General features: G+C 44.8%; 1 protein-coding gene across 1 annotated transcript; it reads left to right on the top strand.

Annotated features, from left to right (window-relative positions):
- Nucleotides 1-50: 50 nt before the first annotated feature.
- Nucleotides 51-18,695, top strand: prss59 (serine protease 59, putative). Its single transcript, XM_084142972.1, has 9 exons — nt 51-378; nt 529-719; nt 1,655-1,887; nt 3,285-3,420; nt 12,268-12,382; nt 13,408-13,615; nt 17,734-17,824; nt 17,978-18,180; nt 18,324-18,695. The coding sequence occupies exons 1-9, from the start codon at nt 172-174 to the stop codon at nt 18,434-18,436; spliced, it is 1,497 nt and encodes a 498-aa protein (XP_083999098.1). The 5' UTR covers nt 51-171; the 3' UTR covers nt 18,437-18,695.
- The last annotated feature ends 1,511 nt before the right edge of the window (nt 18,696-20,206 follow it).

Genomic DNA, 20,206 nt, shown 5'->3' on the forward strand with positions numbered 1-20,206 from the left:
AACCCCACGACGATAGATGGCAGCACTTAGTCTATCCAATGTTGACATTTACACGAAGAAGAAAAAGCTTTCACACGATCACGTAAACAAATATCACGTGCATTTCTATTTCCAAAAGAGTCCTTTCAACTTTTCTAGGATCTTTCCTGTTAGTTTTTCCAGCCCGTCAACATGGCTTTTCAAGCGCTCATAGTTTTTACTTTTGCATGTCTGTGTATCTGTTGTGACGGATTTTTAAAAGGTAACAGAAAATTCATAGAAATAGACACATCTTCTAATGATGTGCAGGAGGGAAAAGGCAAACCTGTCTTTCAGGAGCAATGGATTACCCAAAAACTGGACCACTTCAACGGTGCAGACAGTCGAGTGTGGAATCAAGTAAGTTCTGACATTGATTTCATTATATTCTTATTCACACTGCAGTACATGGAGAGGTAAGTTACCTGTGAGTTTTTCTGTGTACTGTCTAGGCGTGATCAAGTGTGTTAGTTCATGCATAACACAACATAACGTTTATTACATTGCCAGAAATTCGTCGTAACTGAGACGTACTACAGAGCTGGAGGACCGGTGTTTTTGATGATCGGCGGAGAGGGTCCAATCAACTCCGGATGGATAGCCATGAACCCTAGGTCGGCCTGGCTTACCTATGCCAAGAAGCTCGGCGCCCTCTGTCTTATGGTAGAGCACCGTTTCTACGGCGACAGTCGTCCCATGGCGTAAGTTAAAAAAATATATGTATACAGTATATATATATATTGGTTGGTGTTATGCAATGGTGGAAAAAGTACCCAATTGTCATTCTTGAGTAAAAGTTAAGTTAAGATACCTTAATAGAAAATGACTCAAGTGAAAGTCACCCAGTAAAATACTACTTGAGGAAAAGTCTAAAAGTATTTGGTTTTAAATATACTTAAGTATCAAAAGTTAATTTAATTGCAAAAATATACTTAAGTATCAAAGTAAAAGTACAAGTATAAATCATTTCAAATTGCTTATATTAAGCAAACCAGACGGCACAATTGTCTTTTTTATTTTTTTTTACGGATTGCCAGGGGCACACTACAACATAATTTACAAACTAAGCATTTGTGTTTAGTGAGTCCTCCAGATCAGAGGCAGTAGGGATGACCAGGGATGTTCTCTTGATAAGTGCGTGAATTTGACCATTTTCCTGTCCTGCTAAGTATTCATTTTCTTTAGGAATGTAGTGAAGTAAAAGTTGTCAAAAATATAAATAGTAAAGTAAAGTACAAATACCCCAAAAGACTACTTAAGTAGTACTTGAAAGTATTTTTACTTAAGTACTTTACACCACTGGTTTTATGTATGTTTAGATTTGTCTAGTAATTTTCAATGCGCTTGTATCACAATATTACGGTGGCTGTTCTTCATCAAATAACCTCTAGGTGACAGAGTTCCATTGAAAGGCGAGCCCCCTGTCCAGCAGTGTCCTGTGCTCTCTCAATATGAACCTCATTTGACTGATGGATGTCTGTTATTATTTCTATTTGGCTAATTCAGAGAATCTAGTGGGATTGATTGACGTGTCGTTCATGCAGAGTATAGAAATAGTAAACCAGGTGTTGAGTGAGGCTCTCAAACTGGCTTCCTCCTGACTTGATTAGCCCCTTGTCTGTCTTGTCCCTCACAGTGACCTGAGCACAGAGAATCTGCGGTTCCTCAGCAGTCAACAAGCTCTGGCCGACCTGGCTCACTTCCGCACTGTTATCGCTAAACAACGGGGCTTGACCAACAGCAAGTGGGTGGCATTCGGCGGGTCATACCCGGGCGCGCTGGCAGCCTGGTCCCGACTCAAGTACCCCCACCTGATTCATGCTGCCGTGGCAAGCAGCGCACCTCTCCACGCCAAAGTCAACTTCTCAGGTAATAATAACACACACAGTAATCCTCCTTTCTCTCAGTGATCTGTCATTTTTCGCTCAAATTTTACCTCTACTCAGGCTTGTCCAAGTCCCCATCTCTCTTTCTCTCCATGACCAGTGTGTCACTCTGCCTGGGGGAATTTCAGGGTGTTACAGGATACCTGGAGGAGGGTGTCCCTTAACCATTTTAACATTTGTCTGAAATAAACTTAAGCAAATCACTCAGTAAACAGCTGAGAGGCATAACAAAAGGTTGAGCCTGGATTCGACTTGCCGTTTACCTCCCAGCGAGTATTCAGGAGATCTCAATGTTCTGAATGTTTCACCTTGCTGAATATAGACCCCAGGCAGATCCTTGTTATGGAATAATGAACTGGAAATAGTCATGCACTGACTATGAGTCTGTCAATATCAGTGGAGGCTGCTGAGGGGAGGACAGCTCATAGTAATGGCTGGAATGGAGTCAATGGAATGAATGGGATCAACCACATGGAAACCATATGTTTGATTCCATTCCAGCCATTATTATGAGCCGTCCTCCCCTCAGCAGCCTCCACTGGTCACTATGTATATTTGAGTTGAGGATAATGGCCAGTGTTATATACCCTGGAGGGCAGATAGAGGAATAGGTGAGGATGGGGAAGATTGAAGGGTCCTCTCTAGGTTGCTGTCTCTCACTGGTTTCTTGAGGAAGACTACAAGGGTGTCACCAAGGCAACGGTGCCTTGGAACATGGAAACTATAACAACACACACTGACCCCTTTTGATGAGACTGGGAACATTTAGAGATCAACCAACACACACAAACACAGAAGCTCAGTTGGGAATACTGCATTGATGTCAGATACCGTCATATTTCTCCCAGTCCACGCAAGTTTCTATTTCCCAACAATGAGCAGGTCATTGTAGTTTAGTGAGTGTTTTTACCCATAAGTGCTTTCTCTTGCTTGTCTGAACAAGGCTCACATTTTCCACTGTAAAGATCATCATGTTTAGAAAGTCATAAACATTGAAATAATACGGTTATTATTGTGGTAACCACACATGGAGCTGGCCTGTGTCCGTACTGAGATGGAGACACTTCAACAATATGTTTGAAAATTCTTCTAACTCTTAACACTGTATGATATTCTAAATAAGGTTCAGGTTATTTGAACAGTACTCCTACACACTGGTTAAGTATGACATTGGGAGGCACTTAGAGACTGGAGGCGGAAAGTGTTCTATAAATACAATCAACTCATGATATATTATGACATACCTTACTGGCTCTATGTTAGAACAGTTACCATGTCTTTATATTGTCTCAAAATGTTATTTGCTCTGTTTAAATAGTGTTGGTTCATAGTGACTTGTATTTGAACTGTGAGTTGTCTCTCTTGCTGCGTTTTGCCCAGAGTACCTGGAGGTGGTGTGGCGGGCCCTGGCAGCAGAGAACCCAGAGTGCCCCCTGCTGGTAAAGAAGGCTTTTGACACCTTGCAGGAGCGCATCAAAGACCCTGACAACTATGACAACATCACCAAAGACTTCAAGTACTACACCTTTTCTCCTCCCTCCCTCCCTCCCTCCGCCTCTCACAATATAGCCCACAAGCAGATACACTCCATCATTCAGTCATTCACATCTACTGGTATAGTAGAGAATAGTTACAGTAAGAAGAATAACTACATAGTAGAGTATGATGAATACCACAGAACAGGTGTGTGGTGTGGCTGAGGACAAACAGTGTGTTATTAAATTGGTGTCAAGTGCCAGGAAATTATCTAGTCACTCTAGCTCCTCTCCTAACTGTCCTGTCCTAAGAGTGTGTGTGTGTTGAGGGTGCTGGTCTGAGATGGGTCTGGTTTCAGCTCACCTCTCTTGGCCTTCAAGGTCTGCACTGGCAGCTTGAGATATCGGAATGTCGGGCACGCTCTCTGGAATCCGTCGGAATGCCATGGCATCCACTCCTGTCTCTATGGTCGTGTCTACACTTGACACTTACAGTGCCTTGCAAAAGTATTCATCCCCCTTGGCATTTTTCCTATTTTGTTGCATTATAACCTGTAATTTATTATAATGGCCATACAAAATAGTCCAAATTGGTGAAGTGAAATGAAAAAAATAACGTGTTAATAAAAAGAATACGAAATAAATAATGGAAAAGTGGTGCGTGCATATGTATTCACCCCCTTTGCTATGAAGCCCCTAAATAAGATCTGGTGCAACCAATTACCTCCAGAAGTCACATAGTTAGTTAGATAAAGTCCACCTGTGTGCAATCTAAGTGTCACATGATCTGTCACATGATCTCAGTATATATACACCTGTTCTGAAAGGCCCCAGAGTCTGCAACATCACTAAGCAAGGGGCACCACCAAGCAAGCGGCACCATGAAGACCAAGGAGCTCTCCAAACAGGTCAGGGACAAAGTTGCAGAGAAGTACAGATCAGGGTTGGGTTATAAAAATATATCCATTATTAAAAAATTGAAAGAATATGGCACCACAACAAACATGCCAAGAGAGGGCTGCCCACCAAAACTCACGGACCAGGCAAGGAGGGCATTAATCAGAGAGGCAACAAAGACACCAAAGATAACCCTGAAGGAGTTGCAAAGCTCCACAGCGGAGATTGGAGTATCTGATTGGAGTATCTGTCCATAGGACCACTTTAAGCCATACACTCCACAGAGCTGGGCTTTATGGAAGACTAGTCAGAGAAAGCCATTGCTTAAAGAAAAAAATAAGCAAACACATTCGGTGTTCGCCAAAAGGCATGTGGGAGACTCCCCAAACATATGGAAGAAGGTACTCTGGTCAGATGAGACTAAAATTGTTAGAATATCATACATGCTTCACTGTGGGGAACACCTTCCCCACAGTGAAGCATGGTGGTGGCAGCATCATGCTGTGGGGATGTTTTTCATCGGCAGGGACTGGGAAACTAGTCAGAATTGAAGGAATGATGGGTGGTGCTAAATACAGGGAAATTCTTGAGGGAAACCTGTTTCAGTCTTCCAGAGATTTGAGACTGGGACGGAGGTTCACCTTCCAGCAGGACAATGACCCTAAGCATACTGCTAAAGCAACACTTGAGTGGTTTAAGGGGAAACATTTAAATGTCTTGGAATGGCCTAGTCAAAGCCCAGACCTCAATCCAATTGAGAATCTGTGGTATAACTTAAAGATTGCTGTACACCAGCAGAACCCATCCAACTTGAAGGAGCTGGAGCAGTTTTGCCATGAAGAGTGGGCAAAAGTATTGACTTTGGGGGGGTGAATAGTTACAAACGCTCAAGTTTTCTGTTTTTTTGTCTTATTTCTTGTTTGTTTCACAAAAAAATATATTTTGCATCTTCAAAGTGGTAGGCATGTTGTGTAAATCAAATGATACAAACCCCCCAAAAATCAATTTTAATTCCAGGTTGTAAGGCAACAAAATAGGAAAAATGCCAAGGGGGGTGAATACTTTCGCAAGCCACTGTACATGCGACTTCTGCTATCAGAATACAAAGAAGGGTCTAGAGGGACAAAAGTCGCTTTGTGGTCTGATTGTGTTCGGATCTGGTTGACCACTTCAGGAGGTGGTCAGGGATGCATTGTGTGCGGATTTCTCCTCCGTCTGGACGCAATCAGGCAACCAAAAGCGCAAACAGTGGGCGACGTCATCAGCACTCCTCCCACAAGTATCCAGAAAGCTTGTGTTTTGGGACCTAGAGGCACCTTTTCATTATAACGTTGGAGGAAATGTGTTCCTAGTGTGTGAGTAATGTGTTTGCTGGCCTCAAATGCTAGACAGCTATAATGTTTGGCTATAGTTATGCTAACCAATATGCAATTCCTTTAGCATTGCTTGCTAGCTTGCTGGCTAGCTACAGAGGTTAGCTGGCTAGTTAGCTACAGTAGTTAGCTACTGCCATCAGCTGTTGTGTTATTATCATATTTTGCCTATTCCAGCGTTTGTAGAATGCATACAGGCATTTGAATATAGCGCTAGAAAATGGAATCTGGACACACTGTGGACATGGTAGACACATTTAAATGTAGGTGTAAATGCATGACTCGTTCGGAATTCCATGATCAGAACTCTATGATCAGAATACTAAAGCTGCATGAACTGTCAAGTCTAGACACGGCCTTAGAGTCTCTCTGAAAGGCATTGGTGCTCCAGGCGGACAAAGGAATCACTCTCCACCTCTTAACCTTCCCTCTCCCTTTTATCCTTCCCTTTCCCTCTTATCCTTCCCTCTCCCTCTTAATCTTTCCCTCTCCCTCTGATCCTTCCCTCTCCCTCATATCCTTCCCTCTTAACCTTTCCCTCTCCCTCTTATCCTTCCCTCTTATCTTTCCCTCTTAACCTTTCCCTTTCCCTCTCCCTCTTATCCTTCCCTCTCCCTCCTATCCTTCCCTCTCCCTCTTATCCTTCCCTCTCCCTCTTATCTTTCCCTCTCCCTCTTAACCTTTCCCTCTCCCTCTTATCCTTCCCTCTCCCTCTTAACCTTTCCCTCTCCCTCTTATCCTTCCCTCTCCCTCTCATCCTTCCATCTTTTCCTTCCCTCTCCCTCTTAACCTTTCCCTCTCCCTCTTAACCTTTCCCTCTCCCTCTTAACCTTTCCCTCTCCCTCCTATTCTTCCCTCTCCCTCTTAACCTTTCCCTCTCCCTCTTATCCTTCCCTCTCCTTCTTAACCTTTCCCTCTCCCTCCTATCCTTCCCTCTCCCTCTTAACCTTTCCCTCTCCCTCTTAATCTTTCCCTCTCCCTCTTAACCTTTCCCTCTCCTTCTTAACCTTTCCCTCTCCCTCCTATCCTTCCCTCTCCCTCTTAACCTTTCCCTCTCCCTCTTTTTCTTCCCTCTCCCTCTTAACCTTTCCCTCTCTCTCTTATCCTTCCCTCTCCTTCTTAACCTTCCCTCTCCCTCCTATCCTTCCCTCTCCTTCTTAACCTTTCCCTCTCCCTCTTAACCTTTCCCTCTCCCTCTTAACCTTTCCCTCTTATCCTTCCCTCTCCCTCTTAACCTTTCCCTCTCCCTCTTAACCTTTCCCTCTCCCTCTTATTCTTCCCTCTCCCTCTTAACCTTTCCCTCTCCCTCTTATTCTTCCCTCTCCCTCTTAACCTTTCCCTCTCCCTCTTAACCTTTCCCTCTCCCTCTTAACCTTTCCCTCTTATCCTTCCCTCTCCCTCTTAACCTTTCCCTCTCCCTCTTAACCTTTCCCTCTCCCTCTTAACCTTTCCCTCTTATCCTTCCCTCTCCCTCTTAACCTTTCCCTCTCCTTCTTAACCTTTCCCTTTCCCTCTCCCTCCTATCCTTCCCCTTCCCTCTCCCTCTTAACCTTTCCCTCTCCCTCCTATCCTTCCCTCTCCCTCTTAACCTTTCCCTCTCCCTCTTATCCTTCCCTCTCCTTCTTAACCTTTCCCTCTCCCTCCTATCCTTCCCTCTCCCTCTTAACCTTTCCCTCTCCTTCTTAACCTTTCTCTCTCCCTCCTATCCTTCCCTCTCCCTCTTAACCTTTCCCTCTCCCTCTTAACCTTTCCCTCTCCCTCTTAACCTTTCCCTTTCCCTCTTATCCTTCCCTCTCCCTCTTAACCTTTCCCTCTCCCTCTTATCCTTCCCTCTCCCTCTTAACCTTTCCCTCTCCTTCTTAACCTTTCCCTTTCCCTCTCCCTCCTATCCTTCCCTCTCCCTCTTAACCTTTCCCTCTCCCTCCTATCCTTCCCTCTCCCTCTTAACCTTTCCCTCTCCCTCTTATCCTTCCCTCTCCTTCTTAACCTTTCCCTCTCCCTCCTATCCTTCCCTCTCCCTCTTAACCTTTCCCTCTCCTTCTTAACCTTTCTCTCTCCCTCCTATCCTTCCCTCTCCCTCTTAACCTTTCCCTCTCCCTCTTAACCTCTCCCTCTCCCTCTTAACCTTTCCCTTTCCCTCTTATCCTTCCCTCTCCCTCTTAACCTTTCCCTTTCCCTCTTATCCTTCCCTCTCCCTCTTAACCTTTCCCTCTCCTTCTTAACCTTTCCCTTTCCCTCTCCCTCCTATCCTTCCCTCTCCCTCTTAACCTTTCCCTCTCCCTCTTATCCTTCCCTCTCCTTCTTAACCTTTCCCTCTCCCTCCTATCCTTCCCTCTCCCTCTTAACCTTTCCCTCTCCTTCTTAACCTTTCTCTCTCCCTCCTATCCTTCCCTCTCCCTCTTAACCTTTCCCTCTCCCTCTTAACCTTTCCCTCTCCCTCTTAACCTTTCCCTTTCCCTCTTATCCTTCCCTCTCCCTCTTAACCTTTCCCTCTCCCTCTTATCCTTCCCTCTCCCTCTTAACCTTTCCCTCTCCTTCTTAACCTTTCCCTCTCCCTCTTAACCTTTCCCTCTCCCTCTTAACCTTTCCCTTTCCCTCTTATCCTTCCCTCTCCCTCTTAACCTTTCCCTCTCCTTCTTAACCTTTCCCTCTTAACCTTTCCCTCTCCCTCTTAACCTTTCCCTTTCCCTCTTATCCTTCCCTCTCCCTCTTAACCTTTCCCTCTCCTTCTTAACCTTTCCCTTTCCCTCTCCCTCCTATCCTTCCCTCTCCCTCTTAACCTTTCCCTCTCCCTCCTATCCTTCCCTCTCCCTCTTAACCTTTCCCTCTCCCTCTTATCCTTCCCTCTCCTTCTTAACCTTTCCCTCTCCCTCCTATCCTTCCCTCTCCCTCTTAACCTTTCCCTCTCCCTAGCCGGTAACCTCTTAACCTTTATCTCTATTGTATCATTTATTGGTGTGTTTGTAGACTTGACAGTGAAAGGGTTTTAATCAAGTGTTTATGTGGCTATGAGTTTGCGTGTGTGTATGCCTTGGTCACATTGGTCTTTGGCTTTATGGGCAGTCTCTTATTACTGCATGTTCTCTGTGTGCTTGTTCCAGGTTGTCATAGTGACTGTATGGTCATTTTATATGGTGAATGGTGGGCTGAGACTGCTTTATTAGTCTGGCTACTGCTACTGATGTCAGACTGACACCCACAGACACACAGACCATGTATTTGTCTGGGCAGCCGCCTGACCACACTGTACAAGTGTGCGCACACACACCCAACACACACACACAAATGTACACACATATAGTCTGCCCGGTTTTCTAACCACCAGATACCTCTGCGATACAGTGTCGGCATCACAGTTCTGTCCTGAGATCGCTCTGTCACGGGTCACTTCCAAAGTCAACATGTGACCTCAACTAGAGGGTGGGACTGGGCCTGTTGTGGGGGGTGACTAATGACAACACAAACAACAACAACAACCCTCTGTGATGTGTACAACAGTACCTCACACTAGGGCTTTTGGATGACGGTAATTTGCCAGCCAAATGACTGCGGTCACCGTAATAACTGTTCGATTAGCAAAAAAACACACATTACCTCACATTTTCTCCTCTGCTCCTGAGTCCTGAGTCCTGAAATAGAATGAATAGAATGGTCGTCCCCATTCAAGTCAATGATGGCATAATGGGTGGACCGGAGGCCATTGCAGGAAGTAAAGGCAGGAAGTGAACCCATCAATATATGCTGTGATTTGTTGATTAAACTTAACTGACATTACAAAAATGACATTCCATTGCATGGGCCACATCTGTTAACATAATTTGAATGAACATTCTACATTACCATATAAATTATTACATCACAATACCAGGCAGCCATGGCGAGTGTACCCATGAGTTTACCAGTCAAACTTCCAGGGTTAGAGGTTCCAAGCCTATTCTATTCATTCTATTTCTGGGTGTGTTCGTAAATTCAATCTGGAGTGCCAGAGTGCGCTCAGAGTGCGCTCTGGGCGTTCGTAAATTCAGAGCGTTTCGCTCTCTGAGTGTTCAGAGCGCACACTGGACGCTCTGGCTGAGGAGTAGGTTTGATCCGAGCATTCTGACCTCACAACGGCAGTCAATCACCCAAGCTAACGTTGGCTAGCTTGCTAGCTACTTCCAGACACAAATGAGAGAACACCTCACTCTGACCATTTTACTCACCCTAGCAGAGCTGGTTAAACTGTTTTCATGTTATCCAGATCGTTAGGGATTGTAACTGTGCTGCTGGCAAGAATGTAATTACGTTTTTTGCCGAGGTTTACTGACACCAGCCATATTCAACGGGTGTTGAGCGTTCGTATATGTATCAGTTATTCTGCGCTCTGGCACACTCGGACAGGAGTTCTCTGAAATCGGAGTAGATAGCCAGAGTGAATTTACAAACGCACCCTCTATGTGTGCTGCTGCTGCAGGGAGGGGGGTGTTGCCTAGGCAACCAAAGACTTGTTTGCTGCAACACCTTCCTTGTTTCAGAAAGGAGCAACAAAGTTTAATCGCATTGTTAAGAGTGCATGTTACAGCAGAAACGGACTCAACCACACGAATGCCCGGCTGTCCCGTGTTCAGTCAGCTGTTCCTTTATTTTTTATTTTTTACGGTTATTTTATTTTCACGCTGGTCTTCATCCATAAACGTTGGTTATACAGTAATTGTGCCAGCCCTACCCCACGCTACCCCCTGGGCCGCCCCACCTCAACCCAATCACTGTCACCATGACAAACAACTTCATTATCCCCTGGTTACAGTTGGTGTGTAATATCCTGGTAATATCCTGCTGACAGGCTATGTCGAAAAAATACAGGCTGAGACAACATAATAATTCCATGCGGAGCGTTCGAAAATAAGCACATTCATTGAACCAGCGCCGTGGTTGATTCTACAGGATTAGGATTGAAAAGTTAACCAGCGTTTGGGAAATCAAGTAATAAAATTGTCTGTAGATAATTAGAAAAACGTTTAAATGAATAGAATGACAGTAAAACAGTTTATGCTATGTGTTTGCTGAGTAGTTAGCTGAAATTCAATACGATTGTGTTCATTTTACACTTTGATGGCGAACTTCTTTACTGCTACCACTCACTCCGTCATTTTCGCTCCGGCGCTGAGTCCAATTAATTTGTTTATTTTCGAACGCTTCTACATGGAATTATTACGTTGTCTTAACCTTTTATCTTCAACCTAGCTGACAGGATGGGTCAAGTGTTTCCTTCTGTCAGTCTGTTGCAACATAGCACTCATATCAATGGCGTGCATTCGGTACCACCAAATATGGAATCTGCTTACACTTCCAGGTAGTTTTATGTTTTATGTTTGTGTGCCTTCGGAAAGTATTCAGACCCCTTGACTTTTTCCACATTTTGTTACGTTACAGCTTTATTCTAAAATTGATTAAATAAATAAAGATCCTCAGCATTCTACACACAATACCCCATAATGACAAAGCAAAAACAGTTTAAAAAAAAATTGTAGCATGTGTATTCAAACTTCAAAACAGAAATAACTTATTTACATAAGTATTCAGACCCTTTGCTATGAGACTCGAAATTGAGCTCAGGTGCATCCTGTTTCCATTGATCATCCTTGAGATGTTTCTACAACTTGATTGGAGTCCACCTGTGGTAAATTCAGTTGATTGGACCTGATTTGGAAAGGCACACACCTGTCTATATAAGGTCCCACAGTTGACAGTGCATGTCAGAGCAAAAACCAAACCCTGAGGTCGAAGGAATTTGTAGAGCTCCGAGACAGGATTGTATCAAGGCACAGATCTGGGGAAGAGTACCCAAAAATGTCTGCAGCATTGAAGGTCCCCAAGAACACAGTGGCCTCCATCATTCTTAAGTGGAAGAAGTTTGGAACCACCAAGGCTCTTCCTAGAGCTGGCTGCCCGGCCAAACTGAGCAATCAGGGAGGTGACCAAGAACCCGATGGTCACTCTGACAGAGCTCCAGAGTTCCTCTGTGGAAATGGGAGAATCTTCCAGAAGGACAACCATCTCTGCAGCACTCCACCAATCAGGCCTTTATGGTAGAGTGGCCAGACGGAAGCCACTTCTCAGTAAAAGGCACTTGACATCGAACATTTCTGGAGAGACCTGAAAATAGCTGTGCAGCAACGCTCTTCATCCAACCTGACAGAGCTTGAGAGGATCTGCAGAGAAGAATGGGAGAAACTCCCCAAATACAGGTGTGCCAAGCTTGTAGCGTCATACCCAAGAAGACTCAATGCTGTAATCGCTGCCAAAGGTGCTTCAACAATGTACTGAGTAAAGGGTCTGAATACTAATGTAAATGTGATATTTCAGTTTTTTATTTGCTAAAAAACAATGTAATCAATTTTAGAATAAGGCTGTAACGTAACAAAATGTGGAAAAAGTCAAGGGGTCTGAATACTTTCCGAAGGCACTGTATACAGAGGACTAGTTCCATGAATGTCTATACTGTCATCAGCAGTGGCCCTCGGTCACAGCTCTCTCTCTCTCTCTCTCTCACTCACTCACTCACTCACTCACTCACTCACTCACTCACTCACTCACTCACTCACTCACTCACTCACTCACTCACTCTCTGTCTCTCAGTTTATGTTCAAAACTGCAGATCCAGTCAGAGAAGGACCGGGCATACATCCTAGATGCCCTGGCAGACAACATCATGAACACAGTCCAATACAACAATGACAATATAGAATTTGAGGTAAGAGAGGTTTGTGGACAGTATATCATTTCAGAGTATAAGGTGCCTGGTTGACCTAGGAGAGGAACCATTTTGAGTCAGGATTGGGGTAGTTTGGGGGTGAAATGGGGTTGGGGAAGAAGGTAGCTCAAAGCTGAAGCCCAAGGGAGGAAATAAAACCGCCATTGTTCCAATGCGAGAGGCCCAGGGTTGTGGCCAAGAGAAGAGGCTCTCCTGGTGGTTCTCTGGGCTTTCATGCACCTCTATCCGAAACCGTGACCGCTCTCATAACCAAGTAGTGTCTGTCTTTCCCTCAGGAAGGGAGGCCAGGGAGGGGGGTCCGAGCTTAAAGATGGGCTATCTGACCATTTTCCAAGAGGTCTGTTGTGGTCACCATGGCGATTCTCTCTGTGGCCTGTTGCCGGTGGAGATGTGAGTCCAATTACCAATAAGCTGATGTGGAAAAAGGCACAAAAGAGCCTTTGGATTCAGACAGGCTCCAGTTTCCTGGCCTCAGAGCTGAGAGCTGCTTTAAAAGGAGTGTTGTATGAACGCCACAGAACAACACACTAATAGAGTGATTGGTTGGATCCAGCGCCCAGGGGGATGGATAGGGGCTGGGGGTTCAGGTACCACTGAGGAACTTGTATAGGGAGTAAAGCAGATAGAGGGGTGTAATCTAACCAGATAATCTAATACCCCTGCATGTGTGGCTCATAAAATAGGAAGGAATTTATGTAATCTTATCTTATGAAACAACGTTTATAAGGTTCTTATTTTCCTATGTATTAACTTAATCCAAATATAGACAAGTCTTCTTGTGATGGTCACAGGTGAGGTTAATTTATACAGCTCTGTGTAGAACCCAGTTGTAGTAAATATGCAACTAACTAAAGATCTCACGTGTACCTTAGCTGCTTAGCATACTTAGAAATGTATAGCTCTGTATGATACCAGTGAAGTAGATACACAGCGGTAGTCAATGAGAATCTACAGACTTCCACCCACAGTTGTAGTGAGTAACCATTATGTTTGTGTCATTGCAGAGTGCGTTGGACACGAACTGCACCATTAAGACTGTGTGTGGTGTGATGTCCGATGCCTCTCTGGGAGACCCCTACTACCGCTTCGCTGCTTTTGTTCGCCTCAGAACCAGGACCTACCTTCTTAAGCCCTGTTTTAAAGACCTCACCTACAACGCCAACCTTCAGGACCTCAGGAACACATCCTATAGCGGACCCCACGGTGGGGGAGGTGAGGGGGTAGAGGGGCAAAGGTCCACATGGCGGGGGAGGTGAGGGGGGAGAGGGGCAAAGGACCCCAAGGCGGGGGAGGTGAGGGGGTAGAGGGGCAAAGGACCCCACGGTGGGGGAGGTGAGGGGGTAGAGGGGCAAAGGACCCCACGGTGGGGGAGGTGAGGGGGTAGAGGGGCAAAGGTCCACATGGCGGGGGAGGTGAGGGGGGAGAGGGGCAAAGGACCCCACACCGGAGGAGGTGAGGGGCAAAGGTCCACATGGCAGGGGAGGTGAGGGGGGAGAGGGGCAAAGGACCCCACACCAGAGGAGGTGAGGGGCAAAGGTCCACATGGCGGGGGAGGTGAGAGGGGAGAGGGGCAAAGGACCCCACACCGGAGGAGGTGAAGGGGGAGAGGGGCAAAGGACCCCATGGCGGGGGAGGTGAGAGGGGCAAAGGATCCCATAGTGGGGGAGGTGAAGTTGGAGTGGTGGTTGGGGGAGAAGGGGTGTGGAGAGATGAGGGAGAAGGGGTAGAGCCACTCTCTGGGGATGTACAGTGGGGAAAAAAAGTATTTAGTCAGCCACCAATTGTGCAAGTTCTCCCACTTAAAAAGATGAGAGAGGCCTGTAATTTTCATCATAGGTACACGTCAACTATGACAGACAAATTGAGGAAAAAAAATCCAGAAAATCCCATTGTAGGATTTTTAATGAATTTATTTGCAAATTATGGTGGAAAATAAGTATTTGGTCACCTACAAACAAGCAAGATTTCTGGCTCTCACAGACCTGTAACTTCTTCTTTAAGAGGCTCCTCTGTCCTCCACTCGTTACCTGTATTAATGGCACCTGTTTGAACTTGTTATCAGTATAAAATACACCTGTCCACAACCTCAAACAGTCACACTCCAAATTTCACAATGGCCAAGACCAAAGAGCTGTCAAAGGACACCAAAAACAAAATTGTAGACCTGCACCAGGCTGGGAAGACTGAATCTGCAATAGGTAAGCAGCTTGGTTTGAAGAAATCAACTGTGGGAGCAATTATTAGGAAATGGAAGACATACAAGACCACTGATAATCTCCCTCGATCTGGGGCTCCACGCAAGATCTCACCCCATGGGGTCAAAATGATCACAAGAACGGTGAGCAAAAATCCCAGAACCACACGGGGGGACCTAGTGAATGACCTGCAGAGAGCTGGGACCAAAGTAACAAAGCCAACCATCAGTAACACACTACGCCGCCAGGGACTCAAATCCTGCAGTGCGAGACGTGTCCCCCTGCTTAAGCTAGTACATGTCCAGGCCCGTCTGAAGTGCATTTGGATGATCCAGAAGAGGATTGGGAGAATGTCATATGGTCAGATGAAACCAAAATATAACTTTTTGGTAAAAACTCAACTCGTCATGTTTGGAGGACAAAGAATGCTGAGTTGCATCCAAAGAACACCATACCTACTGTGAAGCATGGGGTTGGAAACATCATGCTTTGGGGCTGTTTTTCTGCAAAGGGACCAGGACGACTGATCCGTGTAAAGGAAAGAATGAATGGGGCCATGTATCGTGAGATTTTGAGTGAAACCCTCCTTCCATCAGCAAGGGAATTGAAGATGAAACGTGGCTGGGTCTTTCAGCATGACAATGATCCCAAACACACCGCCCGGGCAACGAAGGAGTGGCTTCGTAAGAAGCATTTCACGGTCCTGGAGTGGCCTTGCCAGTCTCCAGATCTCAACCCCATAGAAAATCTTTGGAGGGAGTTGAAAGTCTGTGTTGCCCAGCGACAGCCCCAAAACATCACTGCTCTAGAGGAGATCTGCATGGAGGAATGGGCCAAAATACCAGCAACAGTGTGTGAAAACCTTGTGAAGACTTACAGAAAACGTTTGACCTGTGTCATTGCCAACAAAGGGTATATAACAAAGTATTGAGAAACTTTTGTTATTGACCAAATACTTATTTTCCACCATCATATGCCAATACATTCATTAAAAATCCTACAATGTGATTTTCTGGATTTTTTTTTCTCATTTTGTCTGTCATAGTTGACGTGTACCTATGATGAAAATTACAGGCCTCTCTCATCTTTTTAAGTGGGAGAACTTGCACAATTGGTGGCTGACTAAATACTTTTTTTCCCCACTGTATGTCAATGTCCTCAATAAAACCAACTCTGTACAATGCCAAGGGACAGAAGAAGCCAAACCTGCTTCATCAGCAGTTAACACCCTGAGGAACACTGAGGCCGTCACTCAATACTGGTCCAGGGGACCCTTATCCATAAGGCTTTTATTTGCATTGCTATTTGCACAATTATTTGCTTTGCTAAATTTGAATGGTGATCACTATACACACCATTTGAATCGACTACCTCTTGCTATATCTTTTGTCATGAAAAATAAGAGATAAAAATGAACAAATGAAGAGTATAAGTGATGGCTTGTAACTAGAGCAGCTTCGGCTCCTTTTGCCTCTGCATCGTGCAAAGTGTGTTTTATAGACTTTTAATAGTGTTATTCAGCATTAAAGAAAGATCCCTCCTTGTTATACTGCTCAACGGTATGGTTGTGTGTGTACATGTGTGTGTTTGTTTGTGTGCATGTGTGTGCGTGCATTTGGAAAGGCAGTGCTAAGACAGGCATTTTACACATCTTCCTTTTAGTTTTACAGTGGAAAGTGTTGTCTCTCTATATCCTCTGATCCAGAACATTGGTTAGAGCCCTGTCATAGGTTGTGTTCGGTTAGTAATAATGTTCAACCAATTTCCATGTTGTGCTCTGGCCTTTGGCTGTGGTTCCCAGGGCTATTTTCCTTGACTGGGAGGGCTTATTGGTTTAGTGGGGATCACTGGGACAGGAAGGGGGCTTTTAAAGAGCCACCCGGAGCGTCTGTAAACCGTCCACTCCTCCCTTTCTCTCTCCCTCTCTTCCTGGTGACTTCACTCCCTTTCTCTTTCCTTTCTTTGTCTTTGCTCAAAGGCACAAGACAGTGCATTTGAACAGTAAATCGTTTTTCCCATAAAATTATTTTTGACTGATTGTCGACCTAACCTGTGTCATTCAAGTCTTGTGGTATTACTATGTAATTTAAGCAATGAATAGGGGGAGAAGGGCCTTGGTCAGGGAGGTGACCAAGAACCCGATGGTTACTCTGACAGAGCTCTAGGGTTCCTCTGTGGAGATGGGAGAAACTTCCAGAAGGACAACCATCTCTGCAGCACTCCTCCAATCAGGCCTTTATGGTAGAGTGGCCAGACGGAAGCCACTCCTCAATAAAAGGCACATGACAGCCCGACTTGGAGTTTGCCAAAAGGCACCTAAAGACTCTCAGACCATGAGAAACAAGATTCTCTGGTCTGATGAAACCAAGATTGAAGTCTTTGGCCTGAATGCCAAGCGTCACGTCTGGAGGAAACCTGGCACCATCCCTACGGTGAAGCATGGTGGTGGCAGCATCATGCTGTCGGGATGGTTTGCAGTGGCAGGGACTGGGAGACTAGTCAGGATCGAGGCAAAGATGAACGGAGCAAAGTACAGAGAGATCCTTAATGAAAACCTGTTCCAGAGCGCTCAGGACCTCAGACTGGGGCAAAGGTTCACCTTCCAACAGGACAATGACCCTAAGCACACAACCAAGACAACACAGGAGTGGCTTCAGGACAAGTCTCTGAATGTCCTTGAGTGGCCCAGCCAGAGCCCGGACTTGAACCTGATCGAACTTCTCTGGAGAGACCTGAAAATAGCTGTGCAGCAACGCTCCCCATCCAACCTGATAGAGCTTGAGAGGATCTGCAGAGAAGAATGGGAGAAACTCCCCAAATACTTGTAGCATCATACCCAAGAAGATTTGAGGCTGTAATCGCTGCCAAAGGTGCTTCAACAAAGTACTGAGTAAAGGGTCTGAATACTTACGGAAATTTGATATTTCCGGGGGTTTTTTATTTTCTAAATTAGCAACAATTTCTAAAAACCTGTTATTGCTTTGTCATTATGGGGTATTGTGTGTAGATTGATGAGGGAAAATAACAATTTAATTGATTTTAGAATAAGGCTGTAACCTAACAAAATGTGGAAAAAGTCAAGGCGCTGTTCGCATGTGTGAATGTGTCCATGTATGTATCCATCTGTGTATCCAGGGAGACAGTGGACGTACCAGACCTGCACTGAGTTTGGCTACTTCCAGACCACTGATTCTCCTAACCAGCCCTTCGGTGGCTTTGGCCTCCAGTGAGTACTTATTTAATGCTGACAAGTATTCTCCTCCAGGTGTGTGTGTACTAGTGAAGGAATGTCTCTCTGTGGTATGACTGGATCAATGGGCCTCTCTCCTCTTTCATCCCCCTCTCCCTCCTCTCTTTCCATCCCTTCCCTCTCTGGCAGGTACCATGTGGAACAGTGTCAGGACAATTTCAACATCAGCGCTAAGACACTCTACGCTGGAATAGACCAGACCAATGAGAACTACGGCAGCTACAACATCCGTGCCACCAGAATAGTCTTCCCCAACGGTTCCATCGACCCCTGGCATGCCCTGGGCATCACCTCTAGCATCTCAGATGACCTCCCTGCCATCTTCATAAAGGGTGAGGGCTCAACGTTGGTCCTTCTATCCTTCAACTGATGTCTATGGTGTCTTGTGACAGTCTATGGTGTCTTGTAACAGAGAATCTGTTATCTATCTATCTATCTCCCTCACTCAGTCACTCACTCACTCACTCTGATCCAGGAACAGCCCACTGTGCCAACATGTACCCTGCCAGAGCTGTGGACCTCCCCCAGCTGACCCTGGCTCGGGAACACATTTTCCAGCTCCTACAGATGTGGCTGAAGGAGAAGTGATAGACAGCCACAGTGGCCAATCAGGCTGAAGGAGAGGTGATGGCCAGCAAGGATGGCCAATCAGGCTGAAGGATAAGGATTTATGTTTGTTTGGAGAAAGAAAATGACCACAGTTGTACAATAGTGATTGTGCTATAAGAATGGAAGGAATGTTGATTATATCAATGTAATGTTGTCCCCTTGTACATGACAGATAAAACTTTTAAAATAAAACAACTGTGAAAGATGAATCTTATTTCAAAATAAAAAGTGTATTCCCAATATTACTGAATTGTTTTTTTCCAGACAGTCAGTGCACTTCACAATGTCTGACTGTCTTCTCTTGTGAAATATCGTCAGGAAAATGCATAAATGATGCTCTCTCTCTTGGCACTATGACAGTAGGAGAACCATGATTATGTCCTACAAAAAGACCAGAAGATGACGTGTCAAACACAAACAACATTATGGAAATACAGTCACTCTACGACAGAGGGGCTGTGTTACAGTATATCATCCAGGCCATATTTGCCCTGGTCAAGAATGTATGGGGAGATCTAGTACTTAAGAGCTTGAGATTCAGTGATACTGCAAAATCCCTCTGCAGGATCCTGCATGATCCTAACACAGCTGTGTGGCCTCACTCTCTCACACATATACACATATACACACACACACACACACACTGGCCCTCCACTATGTTTCTTTTCACAACAATCCCATCTCTATATCCCAGCAGGGCCACTACTCCCTCAGTCCCCTGGATTCAACCCCACTGCCCACAGCAACACAGGGGGTGGGATGCGAACTCAATCATCTGGAGCCTAATCTGAAACACCTGGGGCCTCATAAACTGTGCATATGTACAAAATATACCCCAAAATGTGTGTGGACAACTTTTATTTTTTAAATCTAAAATAATAGGAATATTGTTCCTATTTTCTGTATTTTCATGACCATTACAGACCGTGATGGGTTCCTATTCCCGAAGTAGCCATACAACCATGTGCAGCTCTCTTTTATTTAAACCTAGTCTAGGAAATAGAAAGGCTATATATATTTCAAGTTTTGAAATCATAGGCAGCGCAGTTTATAATATACTTCAATTTTACATTGAAGTAGGCCTATGTATGCTACTGTAACTAGGCTACCCTATTCCCACTGGGCACACACTGGTTAAATCAATGTTGTTTCCACATCATTTCAATTAAATTAAGTTGAACCAATGTGGAATAGACGTTGATTGATGTCTGTACCCAGTGGGTGTAATTGCATTTTCTTTACAATGTTTCAGAATTCGCGGGCAGTCCATCATATTTAGGATGGGGGAAAAGTTGATGCAAAACATTGTTGAATTCAAACGTTCTGCTGACAGGTCCACAACAATTTACCAATGTTTTCTCCTATAGAACACAGTCCTTTTACAGATACAGCATAAATTACCTCTAAAGATTAAAACATCCTGCCAACAAAGTGGTAGCTTATGTAAAATATTTGAAAGTTTGAGTAGTCTACAGTATTGCTGTGCGATAAGAGCGGGACATCATTGCCTAGTTCATCTCAGCGCCTATACCAAGGCAGGACATAGAAACCTAATAATCTATTGATAAACTAAATATTGAACAACAATTCATATTTTGCATAGCAGTGTGGGCTGTAGCGTTTATCCGACTTTGAAATAGTTTTGAATATACAATCAATCTTGCAGAATTCATGGACAGGTACTCACTATATATACTGTAGGCAGAATGCTTGTTTAGTTTGAAAAAGTAACTACAAAATATCAAAACA

This window comes from Coregonus lavaretus (genome assembly GCF_964263955.1).
Source record: "Coregonus lavaretus genome assembly, chromosome: 26".
Lineage (NCBI taxonomy): Eukaryota > Metazoa > Chordata > Actinopteri > Salmoniformes > Salmonidae > Coregonus > Coregonus lavaretus.

Coding starts and splice junctions, on each gene's coding strand:
- prss59 (XM_084142972.1), top strand. CDS start 172: ATGGCTTTTCAAGCGCTCATAGTTTTTACTTTTGCATGTCTGTGTATC. Junction 720..1,654: donor GGCGACAGTCGTCCCATGGC/GTAAGTTAAAAA, acceptor TGTCCCTCACAG/TGACCTGAGCACAGAGAATC. Junction 18,181..18,323: donor CCCTGCCATCTTCATAAAGG/GTGAGGGCTCAA, acceptor ACTCTGATCCAG/GAACAGCCCACTGTGCCAAC.